This window comes from Rhinopithecus bieti, unplaced genomic scaffold, assembly GCF_001698545.2.
Source record: "Rhinopithecus bieti isolate Rb0 unplaced genomic scaffold, ASM169854v2 scaffold_5324, whole genome shotgun sequence".
In the NCBI taxonomy this organism is placed as follows: domain Eukaryota; kingdom Metazoa; phylum Chordata; class Mammalia; order Primates; family Cercopithecidae; genus Rhinopithecus; species Rhinopithecus bieti.
In genome coordinates, this window is record NW_016804869.1 from 1038689 (window position 1) to 1060735 (window position 22047).

General features: G+C 38.4%; 1 protein-coding gene across 1 annotated transcript in view; it reads right to left on the minus strand.

Moving 5' to 3' along the window:
• Positions 1–22047, minus strand: part of TRHDE (thyrotropin releasing hormone degrading enzyme) — a 419741-nt gene that overhangs the window by 391199 nt on the left and 6495 nt on the right. Inside the window, exon 2 of the mRNA XM_017870740.1 lies at positions 13709–13982. Coding sequence (XP_017726229.1) covers positions 13709–13982 — 274 coding nt within the window. The remainder of the gene's footprint in view (positions 1–13708; positions 13983–22047) is intronic.

The window sequence follows — 22047 nt, forward strand, 5'->3', positions numbered from 1 at the left end:
TTTTTTATTGCCTCAATTTCAGAGCCTGCTATTGGTCTATTCAGGGATTCAACTTCTTCCTGGTTTAGTCTTGGGAGAGTGTAAGTGTCCAGGAAATTATCCATTTCTTCTAGATTTTCTAGTTGATTTGCGTAGAGGTGTTTATAGTATTCTCTGATGGTAGTTTGTATTTCTGTGGGGTCGGTGGTGATATTCCCTTTATCATTTTTTATTGTGTCTATTTGATTCTTCTCTCTTTTTTATTAGTCTTGCTAGCGGTCTATCAATTTTGTTGATCTTTTCAAAAAACCAACTCCTGGATTCATTGATTTTTTTGGAGGGTTTTTTGTGTATCGCCTTCAGTTCTGCTCTAATCTTAGTTATTTGTTGCTTTCTGCTAGCTTTTGAATGTGTTTGCTCTTGCTTCTCTGGTTCTTTTAATTGTGATGTTAGAGTGTCAATTTTAAATTTTTCCAGGTTTCTCTTGTGGGCATTTAGTGCTATAAATTTCCCTCTACACACTGCTTTGAATGTGTCCCAGAGATTCTAGTATGTTCTATCTTTGTTCTCCTTTGTTTCAGAGAACATCTTTATTTCTGCCTTCATTTCATTATGTACCCAGTATTCATTCAGGAGCAGGTTGAAATCTGCGCTCCGTAATTAAATCACAGCCATTCCTGAAACTAAAAAAGGTGTTTCTTACTCTAAGAAAACCCAGTGGTCATCCTTTCTGTGTACACTCTTCCTCTCATGAAGACAACTCTCTAATCTGCCTTCCATCTACGTGCCTATCCATCCCTCAAGATCCAATACTTCTCAATCATTATCCATGCCCTCGCTGGTCTTCTTCTCTGTTCTTTTTTAACATCTGGCATCCCACTGAAGTTACTTTTTCTTTATAAAACAGCATGTTGTGCCATATCGTGCATGATAGTATGTTTATCTTGTCTTATCTTCTGGATGATGCTAAGCCCAAAGAGGACACTGAGTTGATTAAGGTTAATCAGAAAAGTTTAGAAATTTTTCCTCTCTCTGTAACTCAAAGTCCTACATCTATGTGAACTTCTGATGAATTCTGCTCAGTCAGTTCTCTCTTTGATCTTAATTATGACAGGATTTTCCAAATATTTCAGTTCATTATTGAACACAGTTACTCAATATATATTTGAGAATTAATAAAAGAATGCTTTTCTATGGTTTTAAGATGACAGTAAGAAATGATTTTCAGTACCATGTGAACAGCACATATGGGTAGTGATTGGTTTTAGGCATTTTCCAGTTCCTCCCAAAATTAAACTTCATGAGAAAACAACAGCATCTCCCAGACCCAGCAAGTCTTCATCTTGCCATCTGGTCTGATAAAGAAGTCAAGAAACATTAGTAGGTGGTAGTGGTTGGGGACAGACCGTACTATTAGTACTTTTGCTATCTTCTTCCACTCTGAATATTCACCCTTATTTATCCATCTGAGTACAAAGGTCTTCTGAGAATAAAATTTGATTCTTCAGGAAATAATTTGCCTCTTTGTTTCCTACAAGTCTCACCCCTAGAAATATTACTATATCTCAACAGAATGTCTTGGTTAATCTTCCTGAAATTTGATATCAAATCCTTTAAGAACCATTTGCATCTGAGTGACATCAACCTGTAGAATATAATTTTGTCTTATTATTTGTTTTGTATCATGGTCACCCAGAGATTCTTCTCTGTACTGCAACACATCTTGTGCAAAAGTTGGCCACTTTTTCATGCCAGCTGCAACCTAAATTCCACTTGCTTGCCCAGACAGTCACTTAATGCCTATTCCTTAATCCTCAGGAAAGCTGAGCTAGATCCCTATGGCAGCCTTAATGAAACAGGAAAACAGATCCTGGTCAGGTAAATAATGGAGAAAAGAAAATGAGAGTCTTTTGACAAAGAAGATAAGACATTTTGTATTATCTCCATGCTTCTAAAGAATGCTCCTTACATAACCCTGAAGCCCTCCCAAGTTCAAATCCTTCAATGGCTCACCTCTGCCTAAAGCATACAATCAAAACTCCTTAACATGACATACAAATCCCTTCATGATCTGGCTCCTGCATAAATCTCCAACCTCACCTTTCACTCCTTTCTTTCTCAGTATTATACAACTCTCTACCTCTCTTGGATTATAAAGGCTTGGCCAAAAACAGTTATTTAAAGTAAAAGTCCTAAAGAACTGGAATCTAAAAGAAGAAGAAAGTCAAACAATAAAAACAAATCTAAAGCCAGAAAGAAAGAGCAAACTTTTTAATAGTATCAGATTATATGCCATTGCTTTACTCTAGATATGCCAGGACCTTACCTAAGAGACAATTGGACTGGCAACTCCCTCTGCAGTCACCCAAAATTCTACCAGGAAGAATAAGGGAAGGAAGATCACAGCCAGAATCATCTCCTTCCTTTCTACTGAAGGAAAAACAGACCTGGCTGTGCACCATGCAATCTATCACACACATCATCAAGTGTAAACACACTGTAATCATGGATACACTGACCAAACTGTTCTGTTTTTTTAGATTTGTTTATTTTTCACTTCAAGCTCTTTCTATTAGCTTCTATTAGCCTCTTCAATAGGTAGACTCTTAAACCTTAGGGAAGTTGATAAATTGTAGATTATATAACAAAACCCATTATCATTCATCACTGAATCCACCATCAGCCAAAGCCAGCCACAAGGGGATGGAGATTTGCTGAGGCTCACTCCATTACATCAATATCCCAATGGAAACCTTGGGGCTCAATGGTTCTATAAGCTCCTCCATTAACTAAATTTGGCCTGCTTAGTCCTCCCTCTGTTCTGTTGTTAACGTGTCCCTCCAGTCTACCATTCCGTCTGCTGTGTAAGTAATCCTTTTTCTCAACACTTTTATCCTTTGCACAAACCCTTGACTCCCACTACTTCTGCCCACACTCTCATCCTTAAGCAGATCTGCTCTCATCCACCCTCGGAGGCAGAGAGAAGGATGAGCACTTTCCCAGCTCCTGCCATTGCTGCTTTTACACCACTGCTCCTCCACTTCCATGAAAACAACTCTCCTCTTTTAGAGTTCATGGCTTTCTCTATTCCTATTTTCTATCTGGCCCTGCAGGTGACACTCTTGAACATTTTTCGTGAATCTGAAGCCTGATTTACAGCTTTTTCAGAGATTCTCCCAACCTGTTCAGGATCACCTCTCCATGTTATTGACATTTGTTCCAACACAACCTTCTGGTTACTTTCTTTCTGCTCACTCCATGATTCTATCCTCAGTTCCCTTCATCCACCCAACTTTGCCATAACAGGCTTAAAATTCCTCCAACTCACCCTGAAATCTGAAACCCTCCTCTCTATCACATACAATCTTTCCAGCTCATCCACTTCATATCTCTACTCTAATTTTACTTTCAAGGTGACTTGTAGTCTTCACCCCTGCTATCCATTTTTCTGAACATCACTTCCATTATGGGTTCACTTGCCTCCCTGCTTCTCTAGATACCACGGCCAATGATTCCAACAATATATTTATGGTTACTCTAGATGTCTTGCCCTCCTGACTGCTGGCCACGTGTGTCTTGTCAATTCCCCAAGTTCAATCTTCCTACATTTGCTTTCTCTATTCCTATTCCTGGGTTCCTAAAACTTACAGAAAGGTGCAAAACAGTGTTGCTATTTTCCCTATAGACACAAACCATTAAACATCAGGTAGCTCTTGGCTGCTTTCTGGAAACTTTTTGTTCTGTTCTTATAGATTCAGCTCTCCCATAATCTAAAACCCCTTAGAACAAGCTCTGCATACATAATTTTCTTACCCTTTCTCTTAACTAGCACTCTTAAAAACAGTCTACAATCACTACAACCATTTCTTCATTCTACACACACTCTGTAATAGAACCTACTGACTCTGCTCCTACCACACTAATGAAATTTCTGGAGGTTCATCAATTTTATTCTTTGCTTTTTAACTTCTTAAACTCCTCGACTCTAATAAACTTCTGACCTGGCCATGTAGCCTTCTGATACCACTGCAGACCTGACTGGATGACTCATGCCTGGCTCAGACATCTCTCTCATGCAGCAGAGGTGAGCTGGACGTCATAAAAACAATAAAGACACCCACATGGCTGCAGACCACCCAGCCAACTCAGGCCCCACCTAGCTATGACTCAGCTATTACTAACAAATCAACAGTACTCAGGCATTGCTTTCCTAATGGAGAACAGAGACAGTTCTTTGTCTTTCTGCTCACAGGAACCATCCCATTTCTCCTCAGAGTCTGCACTGGATTCAGTTCCCTGTTTGGTGGTAAATCTTTGCTCCTCAGTACCCGACTCTCTTTAGTAACTCTTTTCACTTACATCTTCCTGCAGATGTCCTTAAAAGTGATGATATTGGTATTGTAACATTTTCTATTTTTATTTCAATATTGGTCAAAATTATTTCGCATGAATTTTCAGGCCCTACATATTAACCTAGCCAAAAGGTTTTGAAAAACCTTGACATTGTGGTATATCTGATGGAAACCCACTTATTTAGACAACCAGTGGAATTTCACTGAGTATCTATCATTTTCTACATACAACATGAACTGCAGACCTTACAAAGATGGTGCCTACCTTCAAAGAGTTCACAGTCTAAAGTAGCTGGCAAGAAAGCTCTATGAACAGCAGAAAAACAGCTATGAGAGATGAGTGTAAAAAGTTTTCAAAAAGTAGAGAGGAGGAGGATGACTAACACTTCCTAGGGTAGGAAAGAAGCCTCTACTTACATTCCTAAATAGATTGTAATCCAACTCTTTTGTTACTATTTCTTTTAGTTGCTCTATGGATCATTATTACATTTCTAATGCAATCTTATTAGAACGTCTAATGACAACACGACTTCAACGACTAATGTAATTCCTTCAAAAAATAGAATATATGCTTAGAATACATTAACCTACCCTCCTCTAATTCTCTCATTAAAATTAGACTTAATTTGTTTTCAGTAGGACACTTCACAGAATAGTCCTATGTTTTAAGTGTATATATAGAATATCACATCTAGAAAAATAAGCATCAGGAATGTGAACTATATGTATGTGTCTTATACCTTCCTGGATGTGGGTATACATATATAGATACCACCACTGTAAATTGTGTGTGTCTTTCCTATTGTAGTCAGTCCACACAATAAAATTAAACAGTATGTTTTGAGTACCTGTAGCAGTTTTTTGCCCAGCATCCCTTCTCTAAAACTTCCTTCTTTTTTGCAATATATATTCCCACCCACGAGGGTGAAACAGAAGATACCATGATTCCTATCATAATGATGGCAGTGGTGGGCCATCTGGAGCAGCTGCTGCCATCACACTGGCTGCAGCAGGGAGGCGCAGTCAGGGCTGCCCCTCTCCATGGAGCCCACGAGAGCCAGAGACAAGTGTGAGCCCTGCCCCTTCTGAGCTGGGGCCGGGACTCCCCAGTGCTGTTGCAGCTGCCCAAACCATGCTGAAGACCCAGGTCTCCCTCTTCCTGGAGCAGGCAGGGGCCCCATTCACAACCCCTCCCACCCTTCAACCCCTTCCATCTCCTAGCTCCGTACCACCACAGCTGCAGTCACCCAAACCACAGCTGCGGACCCAAGCATCCCTGGACTACTGGGGGCCCAGGAAAGACCCGCTTGCTCTTGCAGGCTTATAAATGCCTGCTCCCACTGCCTGGCTTCTCCCTGCTGTCCTTGCCTGCTCTGATCTCGGAGCAAAGTCGGGGCAAGCTCCAGTGCTGTCACTGCCCGGCTGGGTGTGCACATGCTCAGGGCAGTGCTGACACTCCAGCTCCCTGTCGCCTCAGCCTCCTCCAAATTTTGGGTGCCAATGAGCATAGGAGGGAAGCCAAGGTGGGGCTGAGGGCAGCTCAATGCTGGCCTGCAGATACCCCTTGGCACTTATAGCCTGGGTGCCATGAACAGGCAGCAGGAGGCAGACAGGTTTCTGGGTGGAAGGGGGTGGGTCCCCAGTAAGACCAGGGAACAGGCTGCCATCCCACAGACCAGAGTAGGGACTTGTGGTGCCTTTTCCAGGCCCAACTATGGCCACCCATGGCTGAATCAGTGCACACTTCCTCCCCTCTAGGGTTTATAAGAGCCCCAGGCTCAGCCAGAGCTGAGCAGACAACCAGATGACCAGATGCAGAGAGGAGCAACACAGTCTAGGTCCTCTCTGCTGAAAGCTGCACAAGCAATGGGATGACCAGTTGCAGAGAGAAGTTACCTTCTCTGCTAGGGACTGAACACTCATCAGGATACCCTGGCTGTGGAAAGGAGCTGCCCACCCTCCCACCACACACACACACACACACACACACACACGTTTCCCTTCAGCTTTTCTATCACTCAATAAAGCTTCTATTCATCTTGTTCACCCTCCACTTGCCTACATACCTTATTCTTCCTGGTCACAGGACAAGAACTCAAGACCCATTGAATGGCGAGGCTAAAAGAACTGTCACACAAACAGGGCTGAGACATGACCCTTGCTTACCATGTTGTAGGAAAAGAGAAGGAAAGAAGAGCTACAGTCGTTCAGGGAGCCCAGACCTGTGAAATCCCTGAGCCAGGGCTGTGACTCCCTCTTTAGGGCCCTGTGGTTCCTGACATCTCCAAGCTTCCAGGCACCACCATATTCCCCAGTACCAGCCATGAAAGCTGCTTGTGGTGCACCTGGCCCAGTGCCCATGACAGCATCTGGAGCTGCCTGGCCCACTGCAGCAGCTGACACATCTGATTGTGCACAGTGGCTGGACCCCACACTCACTCACACACTATTCCATACCTGACTTACCCTTGGTTGGTGGGACCTAGCCCATAGTGTATGCCAAGCGAAGCTGCCAGGCAAAGTGGGCGATATGAGCCCAGCTGGCCCAAGCAAAACTTAGTCAAAAGTGCCATCAGCCACAGGTTCCCAGCCAGAAAAATGACACCCCAAACATCCCATAACAAAAGGATGCCACATGTTCATGGTATACACAGTAACCAGCAACGATCGTTGACTCAAGCCAGGGCAATCAACTAACTCCCTATGAGTTTGGGAATTAATAATGGTCACTTTCTTGGGGTCTTCACATTAGTATGCAAAACTTGGGAACTTTTGGCAGCCATATTCCAGCATAAGAACCAAAGATGAGAGGAAGCCTATCCCCAGTAAGAGAGTAAAGTAAAGAACAAGCATTGACAAAGACCCAAAACAGAATTTCTGAGCTGCCCCCAGTGCTCCAAGCCCTAGGTCCATGCCTAACCTGGGTTCCTTGATACACCTTGATCACTTTCAAATAAATTTCCCTTTTTGAGATAAATAGATGAGACTTAATTAAACTAAAAACTTCTGCACAGCAAAAGAAACAATCAGCAGAGTAAACAGACAACCCAAAGAGTGGGAAAAAATATTCACAAACTATGAATCTGACAAAGAACTAACATCCAGAATCTACAAAACACTCAAACGTATTAGCAAGAAAAAAACAAATATTCCCATCAACATTAGACCACCCTGCTATTAATACAAGGAAGCTCAGGCCACTTGGAGAGACCACTGGTAGATGCCCCAGATGAGAGCTCCAGCCAAGGTGCCATAAAACACACAACATCATATACAGTCATTTAGTAAAGATTCAGTCCGAAGATTCTTGCCCCCAGCTATCAAGTTAACCCCAATCAATGAGGCCTCTCCCACTGAGACCTCAGACATCGTGTAGCAGAGATAAGTTGTTCCCTGCTCTGTACCATCCAAACCCTTCACAGCATTTTCATGCTCACACTACTCTTCACAGTGAGCATTAAAATGGTTACTTTTGTTGAAACATTTTCAAATGATTTCTTATTCAGCAATATTGATTTGAACCAATTTTGATACCTGGAATTAGGGCACCTCCATATCAAAAGCCTTAAAATATGTGGTATTGACTTTGGGACTAGACTAGGAGCAAAAACTAGAAAAGCCTTGGGATTGTTAGCAGAAGCCTCTGGGACTTGAGGAGGCTGTTGGTGAGAGCTTGAAGCATAGTAAGGTAAATGTTATTGAAGGCTGAAGGAAAGGGGACCTTTGTTATGTAGTAGACAAAAGTGTGGCAACCTCATTACTTGTAGTGCTATGGAAAATGAGAAATATAACTACTGAACTATATTTTCTAGCTATGAAGATTTCCAGGCAAAACATTAAAAGTGCCACCTGGCTTCTTCTCACTGGCCATGAAAATTATAAAAGAGATGAGGTTAAGATTAAACTGTCTGGTTTTCAAGCAAAATTTAGAGGAAATATAAAAAAGCCAGGACTTGCCGGTTTTGAAATTAAAACTTTTCCTTCTTCTCAGCTTCTTCAGATAACGGAAGATTCTCATAGTAAGAAACAGCTTCAGAAAAACAACAAATTCAGGTCACTGTCAGGACAAAAATGGTCTAAGATTGAAGCCAAGGAGGAGTCTTTATCAAGACCTCAGAAACTCTTAAAGTGATGCCCCATAACCTCTTCAAAAAGGCAAAAGGCTTTATAAAGATCTTAAGGGTATGCCTCATAAAGCCTGTTAAATAAAAGAGCATCTAAGAATTTTTATTCCACAAAGCCTCAAAGTAGACAAAGGTTCATCTTAAAGAGATCTGTGGGTATCATTTTGTCTAATGGAGTGGATATAACTTGATACATAAAAAGCCAACATTTTTTAACATAAGTGTACCTGCTTGGGCTGAATGTAACAGAGCCAATACAAAAGAAAAATAGGTGTTTGTAGCCCTAACATTTTACTGGTAGGAAGCAAGCTGAGGTTATTCAAATCTATTGCAAACACGAGCTACAGTCATCCCTTGGTATCTATGAGGACTGGTTCCCGGACCTCCCATGGATATCAAAATCTATAGATGGTCAAGTCCCTTATATAAATGGTATAGTATTTGCATAGAACCCATGCATGTCTTCCTGTATACTTTAAATCATCTCTAGATTACATATAATACCTAATACAATGTAAATGTTGTGTAAATAGTTGCCATATTCTATTGTTGGGAAGAAGAACCAGAAAAATAAAGTCTAGCTCCTGTTCAATACAGACACAATTTTCTTAAATGGTTTTAATCCACAGCTGGTTGAGTCCCTGGATGTAGAACCCATGGATATGCACTGGCTGTACTTTTATGCAATTATGACTATTTGGTTGCAAACACAAACTGCTTTTAACTGGAAGAAAAGGATGCCTCAGAAGGCAAAACAAAGAGCCCAAAGGGTGGGGCCAAATGTCAAAGAGAACAGTTCACAGGGATCAGCCATTCATCCATAATTAAGGAATTGGTAACATGTGCCCAGTTGGGTTTCAGAATTGCTGTGGGCTAGTGACTACTGTATCTTCCAATTTCCTCCATTCTTGAACGGAAATGGCTTTTGTCATAACCATATTCCAGTCTTATTATTGTCTGTTGAAGGGAGAAAAGTGAGGTAAGATAGCTTGTATCTTTCAGTAACAGGTCTTCAGAGTGAGAGAAACTATGCCCAAGAAACCAAACCAAGTCATCTCTTCGATGCTTGAACCTAAATTAGATGGTGAGGACTGGACCTCAATTCTGAGCCTCATGCTGTAATGGGATGAGGCCTACTGACAAGTATATGTTGTCTGTAGGATGAATATAAATAATCTGCAGGCAGAGAGCAGACTGTGTTAATTTTAAAACAGGCCTACAAATTCTTCTACACTCCTATTGTCAAGAGTTGGGGTCTAATGCCCTCTTTGCTGAAAGAGCACTGTACTTAGTGACTCATAACCAATAGAATGTCTTAGAAGTGATGCTCTGTGACTTCTGAGGATAGGTTTAAAAATTCACATAACACCCACCTAGTTCTTTTAGGACACTCACCTTTGGAGCTCTGAACTACCACGTAAGAAGTCCAACCATCCTAAGACCATCATGCTTTGAAGAAGCCCAGGCCACGTGAAGAAGCCACACATGGATATATGACTGACGGCCTCAGCTCACATCCCAGAAGACTGACAACACAACCACCAGACAAAGATGGCTTCAAATGATTCTGGCCCCTAGCTGTCAAGTCACCCCCTAAACATTCTGCTTCCCCAACTGAGGCCCCAGACATCACTGAGCACAGAGAAGTTGTCACCACTGTGCCCTTCCAAATTCCTAGCCTACAGAAACTTTAAGCATAATAAAATGGCTGTTTTATGCCACTAAGTTCTGAAGTAGTTTGCAATGACATGGTAGAAACCAGAACAATATTGTAAAGGAAAAATTCATACTTTCAGTTTTCAAACAAGAAAATCAGAATAAAAAGAGGTTAAGTAATTAACAAAGTTTGCAGAGATGCAAAGCAAAGCAATAATTCTGAAACAGACTAATCTGATTCTAAAATCAATGTTTATAATCATCATGCCACACTATATTCCATAGAGATTTTCCTACCTCTGTGTCTTTTCCTATTAACATTTCCCTGGCAAAGAATTATATGCACACATTATCTGCCTCTCTAAGACCAAGCCATCATTCAGGGCCATACTGAATCCTGTCTCCTCCATGAAGCACATCCCTAGACTTCAAACGTTAACAATTTCTCCCTCTTCCAACTAGTCTTGAACTTATTTTCCACAACTTTCAATCAAAGCAATTCGTGAATATGTGAATACTAGTGTTCCTAAATCACAATTAATGAATTCATTGTTTTTCCTATGTACAGTCCTAGGCTACCCTCTGGATTTTCAACTCCGAACATCTATAGGATTGATCAAAACAGGAACTGTGGTATCAGTGAAATGGACTAGATGCAAAAGAACAAAAGTGGTCTAGATTAAGTTAAACTGGGAAGCAAATGCCCCACATAAGTGAGTCACCACTACCCAGCTCTAGAATAGTGATTTTCATGATAACATATATCACTACCTGACATATTATATATTTTTTGTTTATTGCCTCTCTCCCCTCATTAGAATATAAGCTTCCTGGGAGCAGGAACGTTTTCTGCTTTGTTTGATGCTATATCACAAGAGTCTAGAACAATACCTGTCATTCAGTCAATAAATACCTGTTGAAGGAATAAATGAATGAACAAGTGTTACCAAATAGGAGTATAACCTAAGTGTTACAAGAGCTTTCCATTTTTCAAGAGAAGCCAGAAATAAGTAAGTTTATGTGCAATCTTCTACTTTCTAAATGTTGACAACTAATATAAAAAATGTTAAGCCATTTTGGGGATGGGTAAACAAAACATGGCTGCAGCCTTGGATTCAGTCTGAATACTTGAATTTGCAATCTCTGTACCAGAAGGATTTTAGATTTTTAAAAAATGTTTCTAATTACTTAGAATAGAGCCTTGCAAAGTGTAGGTAGCTTGATAAGCAAAGAATAACAGTGATGATGATGTCTCAAATATTCACACTTATGGCCCTGCTACCATTTAGCTGTGTATTATTTATATGCTACTCAAGTTCCTCTTTCATATCTCAAAGAAAATTGCTTCAGTTTCTGATCTGAAATGACCACCTGGACTTCATGTGACCATCCCACATCCAAGATTCTAAAGCTAAACTTCCACTCCTTCTAGCTGTTAAGTGTTGAGAAATGTCATTTTCATATGCTCCGAATAATAAAGGGGAAAGGCAGTGAAAAGAAAACAGATTGTATTTCAAAAGAGTGACAGAAAAAAGGAGGTAAGTTTTAAACTTTATTTCCACAGTTGATAAATAAGAGCTCCCAATGGCAATTCTGTTTTCTTTTTTATAGATGTTAGTATTTTAGGTTACGCAATCTAAAATTTTATTTCAATTGACCTTTCAGTGTTCTCTGGTAGAATTTTTTATCATTTCTACATAAAATTATTAAGCAGGAATTTAAAATATTTACTAATTACTTAGAGATTCTTAACTCTAATCAAAAGTCACATCTAAATAACTATTAGAGTGTGTCTGGCTTTAAAACATGGGTCACTTAGCAACAAGTATAATTGTTTAGGGCTGAAAACACTTTTAAGATACTTTAAAGAAAACATACGAGAAAAAAGAATTTCCAGTGTACCCTATGCTAGCTGACCCACAGCAAGTCAATCATCAACTTTTGAAGACGTAAAATGAAATGAGGTGTCTTCGTGTTCCATGTCTGTGTATGGTCCAATGAGTACAGCCTTGAAATGCCCACAGAAGACATCAAGAAACATCAGAGAAATTCAACACATCAAATGATTATAAGTCCAAAAGAGTAAAATGCCTACTAGCCTTCTAAAAAGTCTGCATTTAAAACATGATTTTAATGATTAGATAGATGAATTCATTACAAGCAGTTTTTCAGTAATGGCATTGATTTTGTATGCTGGCAGATTTTATTTCTTAAACAGGTCCCACAATAATTTAAATTAAAAGTAACAGTGAGGAAAATTTCTGTAGCCAAAACTATTTTTCAAAATTTAGGTTATTTTAGAACTATCAACTTCCTACAAATTAAAAATATAGATTTATATTCACCTATTTTGCTGTGTTCAAGCAACACTGAATACAAAGGTTACTGGATGAGAAGAATCACAATCTGAATTTTCTTATAGACACACAAGTGAACTGGTGGAACACAGAATTCGTAAGGCACAGGGGGAAAAGCCCAAAATTTAGGATCAAACCAACCAAATTTGATTTACAGCTCTACCATTTGCTTACGTTTAGCCCCTGGACAAGTTACTTAATCTCCTTAAGCTGTACTCGATTTACTTTACTCATTTAAAAAAAAAAAGTGGAATCATAATACCTTGTCTTAATGTTAATATGAAAATTAAAATAAATGCATATATATCATGTAAGCCATTGAAATGAGGCAAAAATTCTTAATTCAACATGGTATAGTCTACCCTAATGCAATGTAATTGCATGTAAAAAGTGCCTAGAATACCATGGTGTCACAAATGATAGCCATCAAAGAGAATCCAATAGATTCTTATTACAAATTTAATGCAGACAATGCTCCCTCTATCTCATCCTTCCTAAGAAAATAAAAATAAAATGAAATGAAAATAAGTTGCAAGATATTATCGACAATAGAAAATCACTTACATGAAATTTTAAAATATGGCATGTATTGTAAGTGTGTGTGTGTGTGTGTCTATACATAGATATGAAATAATCGTAGGATAATATGTATGGAAATAGCAAACACCAAATTCAGGACAGTGTTGATCTCTAAGGGAAAGGTCAAGGCAATGAGATCAAAGGATGGTTACACGGAGAGCTTCAACTGCATCCTATGTTTTACTTTCTCAGCAATAACATTAGACTGAAGATGGTAAAATACTTAGTTCTGTTGATCTGGTTAGTAGGTATATGGAGTTTACTATATTACTCACCATATGTTCTGTACATTTCAAATATGTTACAATAAAAAGAAGTAGCTTTCCCAGTCATACAAACAGGCAATTTTCCAAAACAGACAACAGCAGCTGTTCCAGAGATATACAATAGTGCAGGTAGAGACGAGGAAGAATAAGGATGATGGGGGAGGGAGGTGGAGGTGGTTAAGGGAGTAAGAGTGCTGGGTATAGAAGACAGGTTTCTCTCTGACACTCTGAAACCAGTAAAATATGTAATCCCCCCCACCCCCGTAAGAATTAAAGAAAGATTTCCACTATATAAGGTGTAAAAAGGTTAGAAATGATTCATTGTTAATCCAGAAATCAGGTTACTTTACAGAGAATACATTATCCAAAAACGTCATTAAGCTGAAAATACTTACTATAACCCCACTCTTGGTGGTAGTTTCTCTGTACGTGAAGTTGCAAATTGCCCAGGCTAAATAATATGTGGACATGAGAGGGGTCTGTGAAAAGTGATCCGTAACCCATCCATCTTCCTCAAACACGGAAGTTTCCACTGGCATATTAGATAAAGATAAATAGGTTGCTTGATGCTTGATGCTGATTTTGAAAGTAGCCTTGTAGATTGGCTCATCAAAACAAGGAAATGCCTTTCTGGCATGTGTAGGCGAAAACTGAGTAACACCAAGGAATCTGGAAAAAAGAAAATGACATTCTCTATTACATTCATGTTATGAGTTAAGTTATGGCCACATTACACACTTCTGTTGATGAAATAATATATTATTCCAAATTGTAATTTTTTTGTGTGTGAACCAAACTTAAGTGCATGAATAGCACGAAAGCACAATCCATATGTAATATGCTTCCCCAACCATAACAGTTTTTCAGGGCGGTTTCTGTCTCAATTAAAATAAATTCGCTAAACCCAGAGAAGTGCTTGTTAGATGAAACATGACACACTGCAGAAAAACAGCTCACTGGCATCACACTGGCCAGAACTGGAAAGTGATGATTCTCCTTTTCAGTGTGCTTCACTTTCTTCCCTGAAACTGCACAACATGTAAAGACAACGAAACCAAAATCCAAACATTGTCCTCAGATATATGAAGAACATAGATCGTCACTTGGGAAATATCTGTGCCCTAAAATCTCAACAAGACATAGCCTGGTTTTGTTCAGAAAAGGGATTTTAAGACCTGATAAACTCTGGTCTGAATTCTGGCTCTGCAAACTTTCTTAGCTATGCCATCTTGGGCAGTTATTAAACTTTCCTAAGATGTAGTTGGTCATTGCTGAAAAAGCAAATAATCAAGTCTAACTCAAAAAGTATTGTACAGCTTAGAGGAAAAGAAAGGACGTAAAACACCTATGACTGTGACTGGCATGGAGCAATTGCTGATTCACATCTTCAACCTTTCTTGGAGCACAGGAATAAATGTTTATACTGAATAGTCTGGAGAACATTGTTTTTTCCTACTCATAATAAATGTTATATTAATATATGTTAATGTTAATATACCAGATGTATATTAATATAATAAATATATGAATAAAATAAATGTCAATGTAAGCTCACACATGCATATACATACATATATATTGCACTCAAGTTTTCAGATCAAGCTGTATCTTATTAAAATTCCAACTGAAAGCACCTTTTATATTCTTTCATGGTTTATGGTTACAAATGAAGACAAAGATTAAATATTTTAAGAAGAACTTTTCAGTCGGGCACGGTGGCTCACACTTGTAATCCCAGCACTTTGGGAGGCCGAGGTGGGCGGATCATAAGGTCAAGAGATCAGGACCATCCTGGCCAACATAGTGAAACCCCATCTCTACTCCAAGTACAAAAATTAGCTGGGCATGGTAGTGCATGCCTGTAGTCCCAGCTATTTGGGAGGATGAGGCAGGAGAATCACTTGAACTCGGGAGGCAGAGGTTGCAGTGAGCCAAGATCGCACCACTGTACTCCAGCCTGGCAACAGAGCAAGACCCTGTCTCAAAAGAAAAAAAAAGACACTCAGACACTCGAAAAACATTCATGACAAAAGTTAATCAAACATTTTAAATAATACTAGTTACAAAACGATATAAGGCAAGTCAATATTAGACTGTTAATAGAATACTATTGAGTTCTGAAGCGATTTCTTTAAAAAGCTTGTTCCTCCATAAGTAGTTCTGCCACCACTCCTCTCTCCATCATCCATGATATACATGGTTAATCTAACATGGCAACTTTCCCACCCTAACCCAAACTTGGCCTCAGAATTATTCTCAGCACAGCACTTCAGGCAACTACTACCAATCAATACAGGTTGACATGCGTATGGAATCTTATTGGCTATCCCTAGCTCAAAGCACAAGGTATAAATTTTACACTATTTTTAAATTATGAAGCTTACATTGATCATTAAGGGCCTCATTTTTTAAATCTTAGTTTTAGAATAGAGAAAAATAAAATATTTTAAAGATTAATCGTTACTTATCTTCATAGACAAGGTTTTTGAGAGTTATCTTGGAAATAGCAACAGGCTGCAACACACCAGGCTTGGTTAAGTAACTTAACTATCTGACCCTGTTTTTTCATTAGTACAAGGAAAATATGTTTTCTAGGCTTTCCTTACAAAAGTCAAGATGATAAAATGAGATAATATATGGAAAAGAGATTTTAACTGTAAATCTTCATACGAATATAAAGTTAAAGCTGGAAGCAATATTAGAAACAAAGTGTCCTACTCTCATAAATTTCTAAGTTGAAAAAGTGGATCCAGTAGGATTAAGTGATTTCTCTGAAGTTACACAGACAATTTGCACAAAGCTGGGTCTAAAACTCACATTTTCTGAATTACATTTCAAAACAGTAAAATTAATTTTTAGCTATAATTATAAACATCTTAATTCAGCTGTAAGTAACAAAGATTCTTCTTTCCCAATTTGCCAGTATCATGGTAATATTTTTCTTACTATTTTTTGCTGATTAGTAATACACTTTCTGCTTAATGAAATGTCAGTACTTTTAGTTAAAATGCACCCATTTACATACAATTTTGTCTTCATATGCTTTTATCTTACATAATGTTCATGAATCTTATCTTTCAGCTTATTAATTAAAATGTCCACTAAGCTTAATATTTCTCACTGAGGCTATTTAAAAGATGTCCATGGGATTGTATATATGAGTCAAAGTTACTCCCTTTTAACTTTGAAATATCTGAGAACTCCAATTCAATCATTGAAGGAATATTGTCTGCTATGTGTGAGCTTTATGCTATACAGGTTGAGTATCTCTTATCTGAAATGCTTTGAACCAAAAGCGTTTCAGAATTTGGATTTTTTTAGATTTTGGAATATTTGTATTATATACTACTGCTGAGAATCCCCAACCCAAAAATCCTAATAAAAAAATGTTCCAATAAACATTTCCTTTGAGCATCATGTTAGTACTCAAAAAGTTTTGGGTTTTGTAACATTTTAGATTTTGAAGTTTTGGAGTGGAGATACTCACCCTGTATTAGGTACTTGGTATAATTTTTTTTAAGATATAACCATTTTCGTATTTAAGGCCTTTGCAGTCTAATTGAAAATATATTTTCCATGAAATATATATATATGTGTAATATTTTCTCATGGAAAATTAAAGGACAACTAATAATACTAGGGGAAGAGTCCTACCAGAGTTCAACAGAGAGGTCGTAATTAGAATGAATTGGCCTTTAAGTGAAAATCAAAGATGTCTTTGATATTAAGTAATTAGTGAGTAAGAATTGATTAGGTGTAAAAGATGTAAATACCTCTGGGCTAAGGATAATTTGATTAAACAAATATTTGTGCAGAGAAAAAACACAGTGCAGTCTCTTTGCCTTACCAAGTAAGTAAGCATCTTAGGGAAGGGAGCAATTTACATCACTGATCCTAGGGGTTGAAAAGTAGGATACAGATCACCTAGTGACCTCTTCTGCAATTACTGTTCTTAATGAATTCACACACACAGTATATACCCATGCACAGAGGGCCACCAGGTGTTCTGATAATGTCTAAATGAGGAAATACCAATTTCACAGTCTGGCACCTGAAGATGATTGCAACTGAATTTCAATTCAGTATTTAGAAAATCAAAAGAAGTCCCTTGGTAAAGAAGAGCAGTTGGACTAGACTACATTTAAGGTTTTTTCCAAGCTTGAGATCCTATAAACTGAACAAAAATCAGAAGTAAAATATTCTCCAAATGTGATTGGTTTTTTAAAGATGTTAAGTTACACTACCACTAAACAGCTTTTTACTACAAGTTCTATAATGCGTTTGCTCCTTTTAATCATTTATTTTGAGTGTTCGATACTGGGAAGAAAAAGATAAATATATATGGTTCCTTCCTGCAAAGAGTTTCTATGCTAATAAAATAAATTAAACATATACCTGGACAGGTATAATACAAAAAGCCATGACAAAGAGGGAAAAATGTATGAAGAAATTACATTCTCCTAAAGCAGAGCTTCTCAATGTTAGCACTAGACATTTTAGGCCGATAATTATTTGTTGCGGGGACTGTCCTGTGCCTTGAAGGATCTTTAGCAGTATCCCTGGCCTCTACCACTAGATGCCAGTATCATCTCTCCCCAGTTGAGATGGGCAAAAATGTCTCTGGACATTGCAGATGTCCACTTTAGGAAGAAATTGTCCCAGCTGAAAACCACTAGCTTAAAGAACTCAAAGAAGGTTTTATGAAGAAGAAAGCATAATAATTGGTCTGAAAACCTGGGTGGAAATTTAAAAGTCAGAGTTGGATGTAAAAATGAGTGAGCTGACTATAGGTAGCACAGAAATAGGCCTTCAATAAAGTTTTCACCCACATATTAAGTTTGTGCCCTGTCTGCTGTCTTGCAAATTCTGGTTACATCAGATCTCAGTATTTCAAGTCCATCTGTAACATCTTTTTCAACCTTGATACTCTTTTTTCTAACAAAGAGAGCCAGTTTCAGGTCGGTGCCCTTAACAGGCAACAATGCCTGCAGAATTTCAAAAATATAATTTTGTCTTCACTGCATATATTTTGTGGTTGCCTTCAATAGGTGGAAGTGAGACTTCTCTTCTGCTTATGGTCATTAAAAACATCAAAGAGGGCCGGGCGCGGTGGCTCAAGCCTGTAATCCCAGCACTTTGGGAGGCCGAGACAGGCGGATCACGAGGTCAGGAGATCGAGACCATCCTGGCTAACACGGTGAAACCCCGTCTCTACTAAAAAAAAAAAATACAAAAAACTAGCCGGGCGAGGTGGCGGGCGCCTGTAGTCCCAGCTACTCGGGAGGCTGAGGCAGGAGAATGGCGTGAACCCGGGGGGCGGAGCTTGCAGTGAGCTGAGATCTGGCCACTGCACTCCAGCCTGGGCGACAGAGCAAGACTCCATCTCAAAAAAAAAAAAAAAAAAAAAAAAGAGGCCCGCAACAATGGTGATTTTGAGAAAAAAATAACAAGTTTGGAGTGAATTTGTGGTGAGTTTGAGGTGGTAAGCAGAATACCAAGTATAAGAAATATAAAATTAATTAAAATAGAAATATTTCAATATATAATGTGGACATGAAAATATATGTAAATGCAGCAAAAGTAAAACAAAACAGCAAAAGGCAGAAGGTAATGGGGATAAGTATTTTGTTGTCTGTTATTCTCCTCCTTTCTTAAACAAAATCATTTTTATCTTTTAATGAATCTGTCTATTACCATAAAAAATTCCACTTTCAAAAGTGACATTCTGGGAGTGTGATTCCTAGAATGTCATTTTAGCATAACTGGAAAAAATGTGAATAACATACATGTATTTTAATTCTCTTCTATCTAAAACAAATTACTTTATTTTCTTAACAACTTGTCTATTTGACATTTTGGTTGAGCTAAGAAGGAAGGCTTAAAGCTCCGTGTTGCCTCTGAAGGATATAGAGAATTGATTTCTTTTTATTTCTGCGGAAGTTCACTAGGCAAGCTACATGTATCAAGTCATTATGATAACATTCAGCAGAAGTAATGCATTAATGTTGGTTGATATTGCCAACAAATTACAGTATGTGATACAAAACAATTTCTGCTCCATTATTTTTCAGTTTGCCTTTTCATAAAGGTAAGACATGCAGAAGAAACAAACATTTGCATAACACTGTTAGTATTAAGATTGATTCACGACATTAAACTGTGGAATCCACCAAAACCAAGAGAACCTCACAAACAGCATGGGTAATTTGAAAGGTTTTCTTTTTGACCACATCTATGCATAACACAGAGGAAAATGATTTTGAACCTACTTCTACAGCAACTGCAATTTCTCTAATAAAGCAGTAGTTTAAGATTGGCAAAAAAAACTTCCAAGACCTAAAGAAAAGTTTCAATGGAACATCTAGTTACTATTCAACTGATTGCAGTAAGCAGACTGTTACAAGGTCATGGAAGTTACATGTGTCCCATTTAAAATTGTTAATCCAAAATGCAAATTGTTACTCGATGACAAAATTCTTTAAGCCAAAATGGGTCGTTGTTTAGACTGTGTGTTTTTATGCACTTCAATGAGTCATTAAACCTCTGCTATTTCAGAAGAGAAGTACTCCTGCTGAATATTCAATACTATAAGCAAGTGTGTAGTCTATTTTTTTTTAAATAACCATTGGAGTAAACTAAAAACATAAGGCAATAATGCCAGCAATATGTATGTAGGAAGTGGTGCATATGTGAATAATTGTGTTATAAAAACAGAGCATAATATTCATAATTGTTTCACCATTTATGTACTAAATACGCTTACCAAAAATAAGTACTGTGTACTTGATCATCATTGTTGAAGGGTATTATGAATGCATTAAGATGACTTTCCCAGGTCATAATATTAGGTTTTCATACAAATAAATAAAATTAGCATCTGAGATTCATGTTTTTCTATTGGAAAGAGGCAAAATATTACGTAAGTATTATAAAGTACTGCTGTTGTCAAAACTCACATAAAGTCTTAGGAACAATATCTAATGATTGAGATGCCTTTCCCTTGGTACTTAGGGCTTTTCTTCTTGCTGTACTGGTACCCTTCTGACCCTTCAGTCTCTGGTTCCTGCTATTCTCACTGTTAATAGAGAGTACCGCTGTAATCAGAGACTTGCGTGTTTCTCGTTTCCCTCAGTCTTTCTGCTCCCTCAACCCTCTCCATCTCCCAGTATTTGATCCAAGCTGGAAGGTTCTCTGGCTGAAATACCACAACCTTTCTTTTCCTTCTCTTTTTTCTGGTGACCAGGCTCTTCTTCCTACCCACCTTCTTTTTCCATTCCCTGTCTTTTGAACTCTGCTTAGGCGGTAAAAACAAACAGCAGTCAAAGGAATGTCCACAGTGACCATTTCCCCACTGTTTTGCCAGCAAGGGGAAACCCCAAAGCAAGAATGTTGGTCCTACACAACCTGGTACTAGCCCAAGTAGCAGATCTCCAGCCATGGAATAGTAAAATTATATTTAATAACCACAGATGTGCTTACTAATTATCAGACACTATTCTAAGTGCTTTATTACTGATGTAATCATCACAACAACCCTGTACAATAGAGTATCATTATTTCCACTTTCCAGAGGAGGACACTAGACACACAGCAATTAGGAAACCTGGCCAAGATCTTAAAGCTAATAAGTGGCAGAGTCAGGACATGAGGCCAAGCAGTCTGGTTCCACAGTCCATGCATAGGAGGAAGAGAATGAACACACTAAACACACAAACACACACTTCCATCCAGCAACACAACAAAAGTGGACTATTTTTTAAAAGATAGAAGATTTTTTAAAATAATTTATTTTTTAAAGACGTAAAAAGTAACCAACAACCATAGTTTTAAACTGCTTTCTTTGTCTATCCTCTGATTTTTCTTTTTTTAGTTGTGTAGTCATGAGGAAAGACGTGAATGATTAAAACAAAACTTCATCCTGCAGCACACACATAGGTGTGCACTGGGAGGAATTAATTCTCCCTGTCCCTGTACAACTGGGGCCAGAGTTCTATAAATGTCAGGCCCACTCAGGCATTCAGAAGCTTGGAGGCAAAGAAGGCAGGAAGGGTGAGCCTGGGTTCTTCACCCTTATTCAGCTCCACACAACATTGCCAATCTTATTCTACCTTCACAGTGCCACCACCACCATACAGCTGTGCCTGTTTGTGCATCATTTCAGGTTGTCCAGGAAACTGGAAAAAGCAGGAAGTATTTTTCACATTTGAATTTTCCAAAATTCTGCCTAGTAAAATTCTATCTGTGGGAGAAAGTATGCAGTCTCCTGCAGTAGAAAGTAGGATGGCATGAACTTTGAAAAACCCTGGTGGAAGCTGGCCAGTAATGTAAACCTGGAAGGAAGTAAAGAACATGCAAACAATTGAGAAATGACGATGATGGTGATGGTGATGATGAAGATTATGATTGCTGGGGTTGGGAGGATGAGCATGGGGGTGAAGGAGGGATGCCCTCCCTACAGACTGTAAAATATTTATGCCTTAAAGGTAAATCATTTCTTCCTCACCATTTTTGTATCACTCCTTGAAGTCATACTTAAAGAGGTAAGTCCTATTTTTGTAAATAATATTGACCAAATGTCACCATCCTCAAGCACACCTAAAATATCGTCCTGCATTGTTTGCTCAAGCCCATCTACAGACACAGTGGCAACAATCAGTTTAAAGAAATAAACACGCTGTGCAAACCAAACAAATACTGGGAAGGCCAGCATCAGGTCCATCTTTATTTGAAAGGG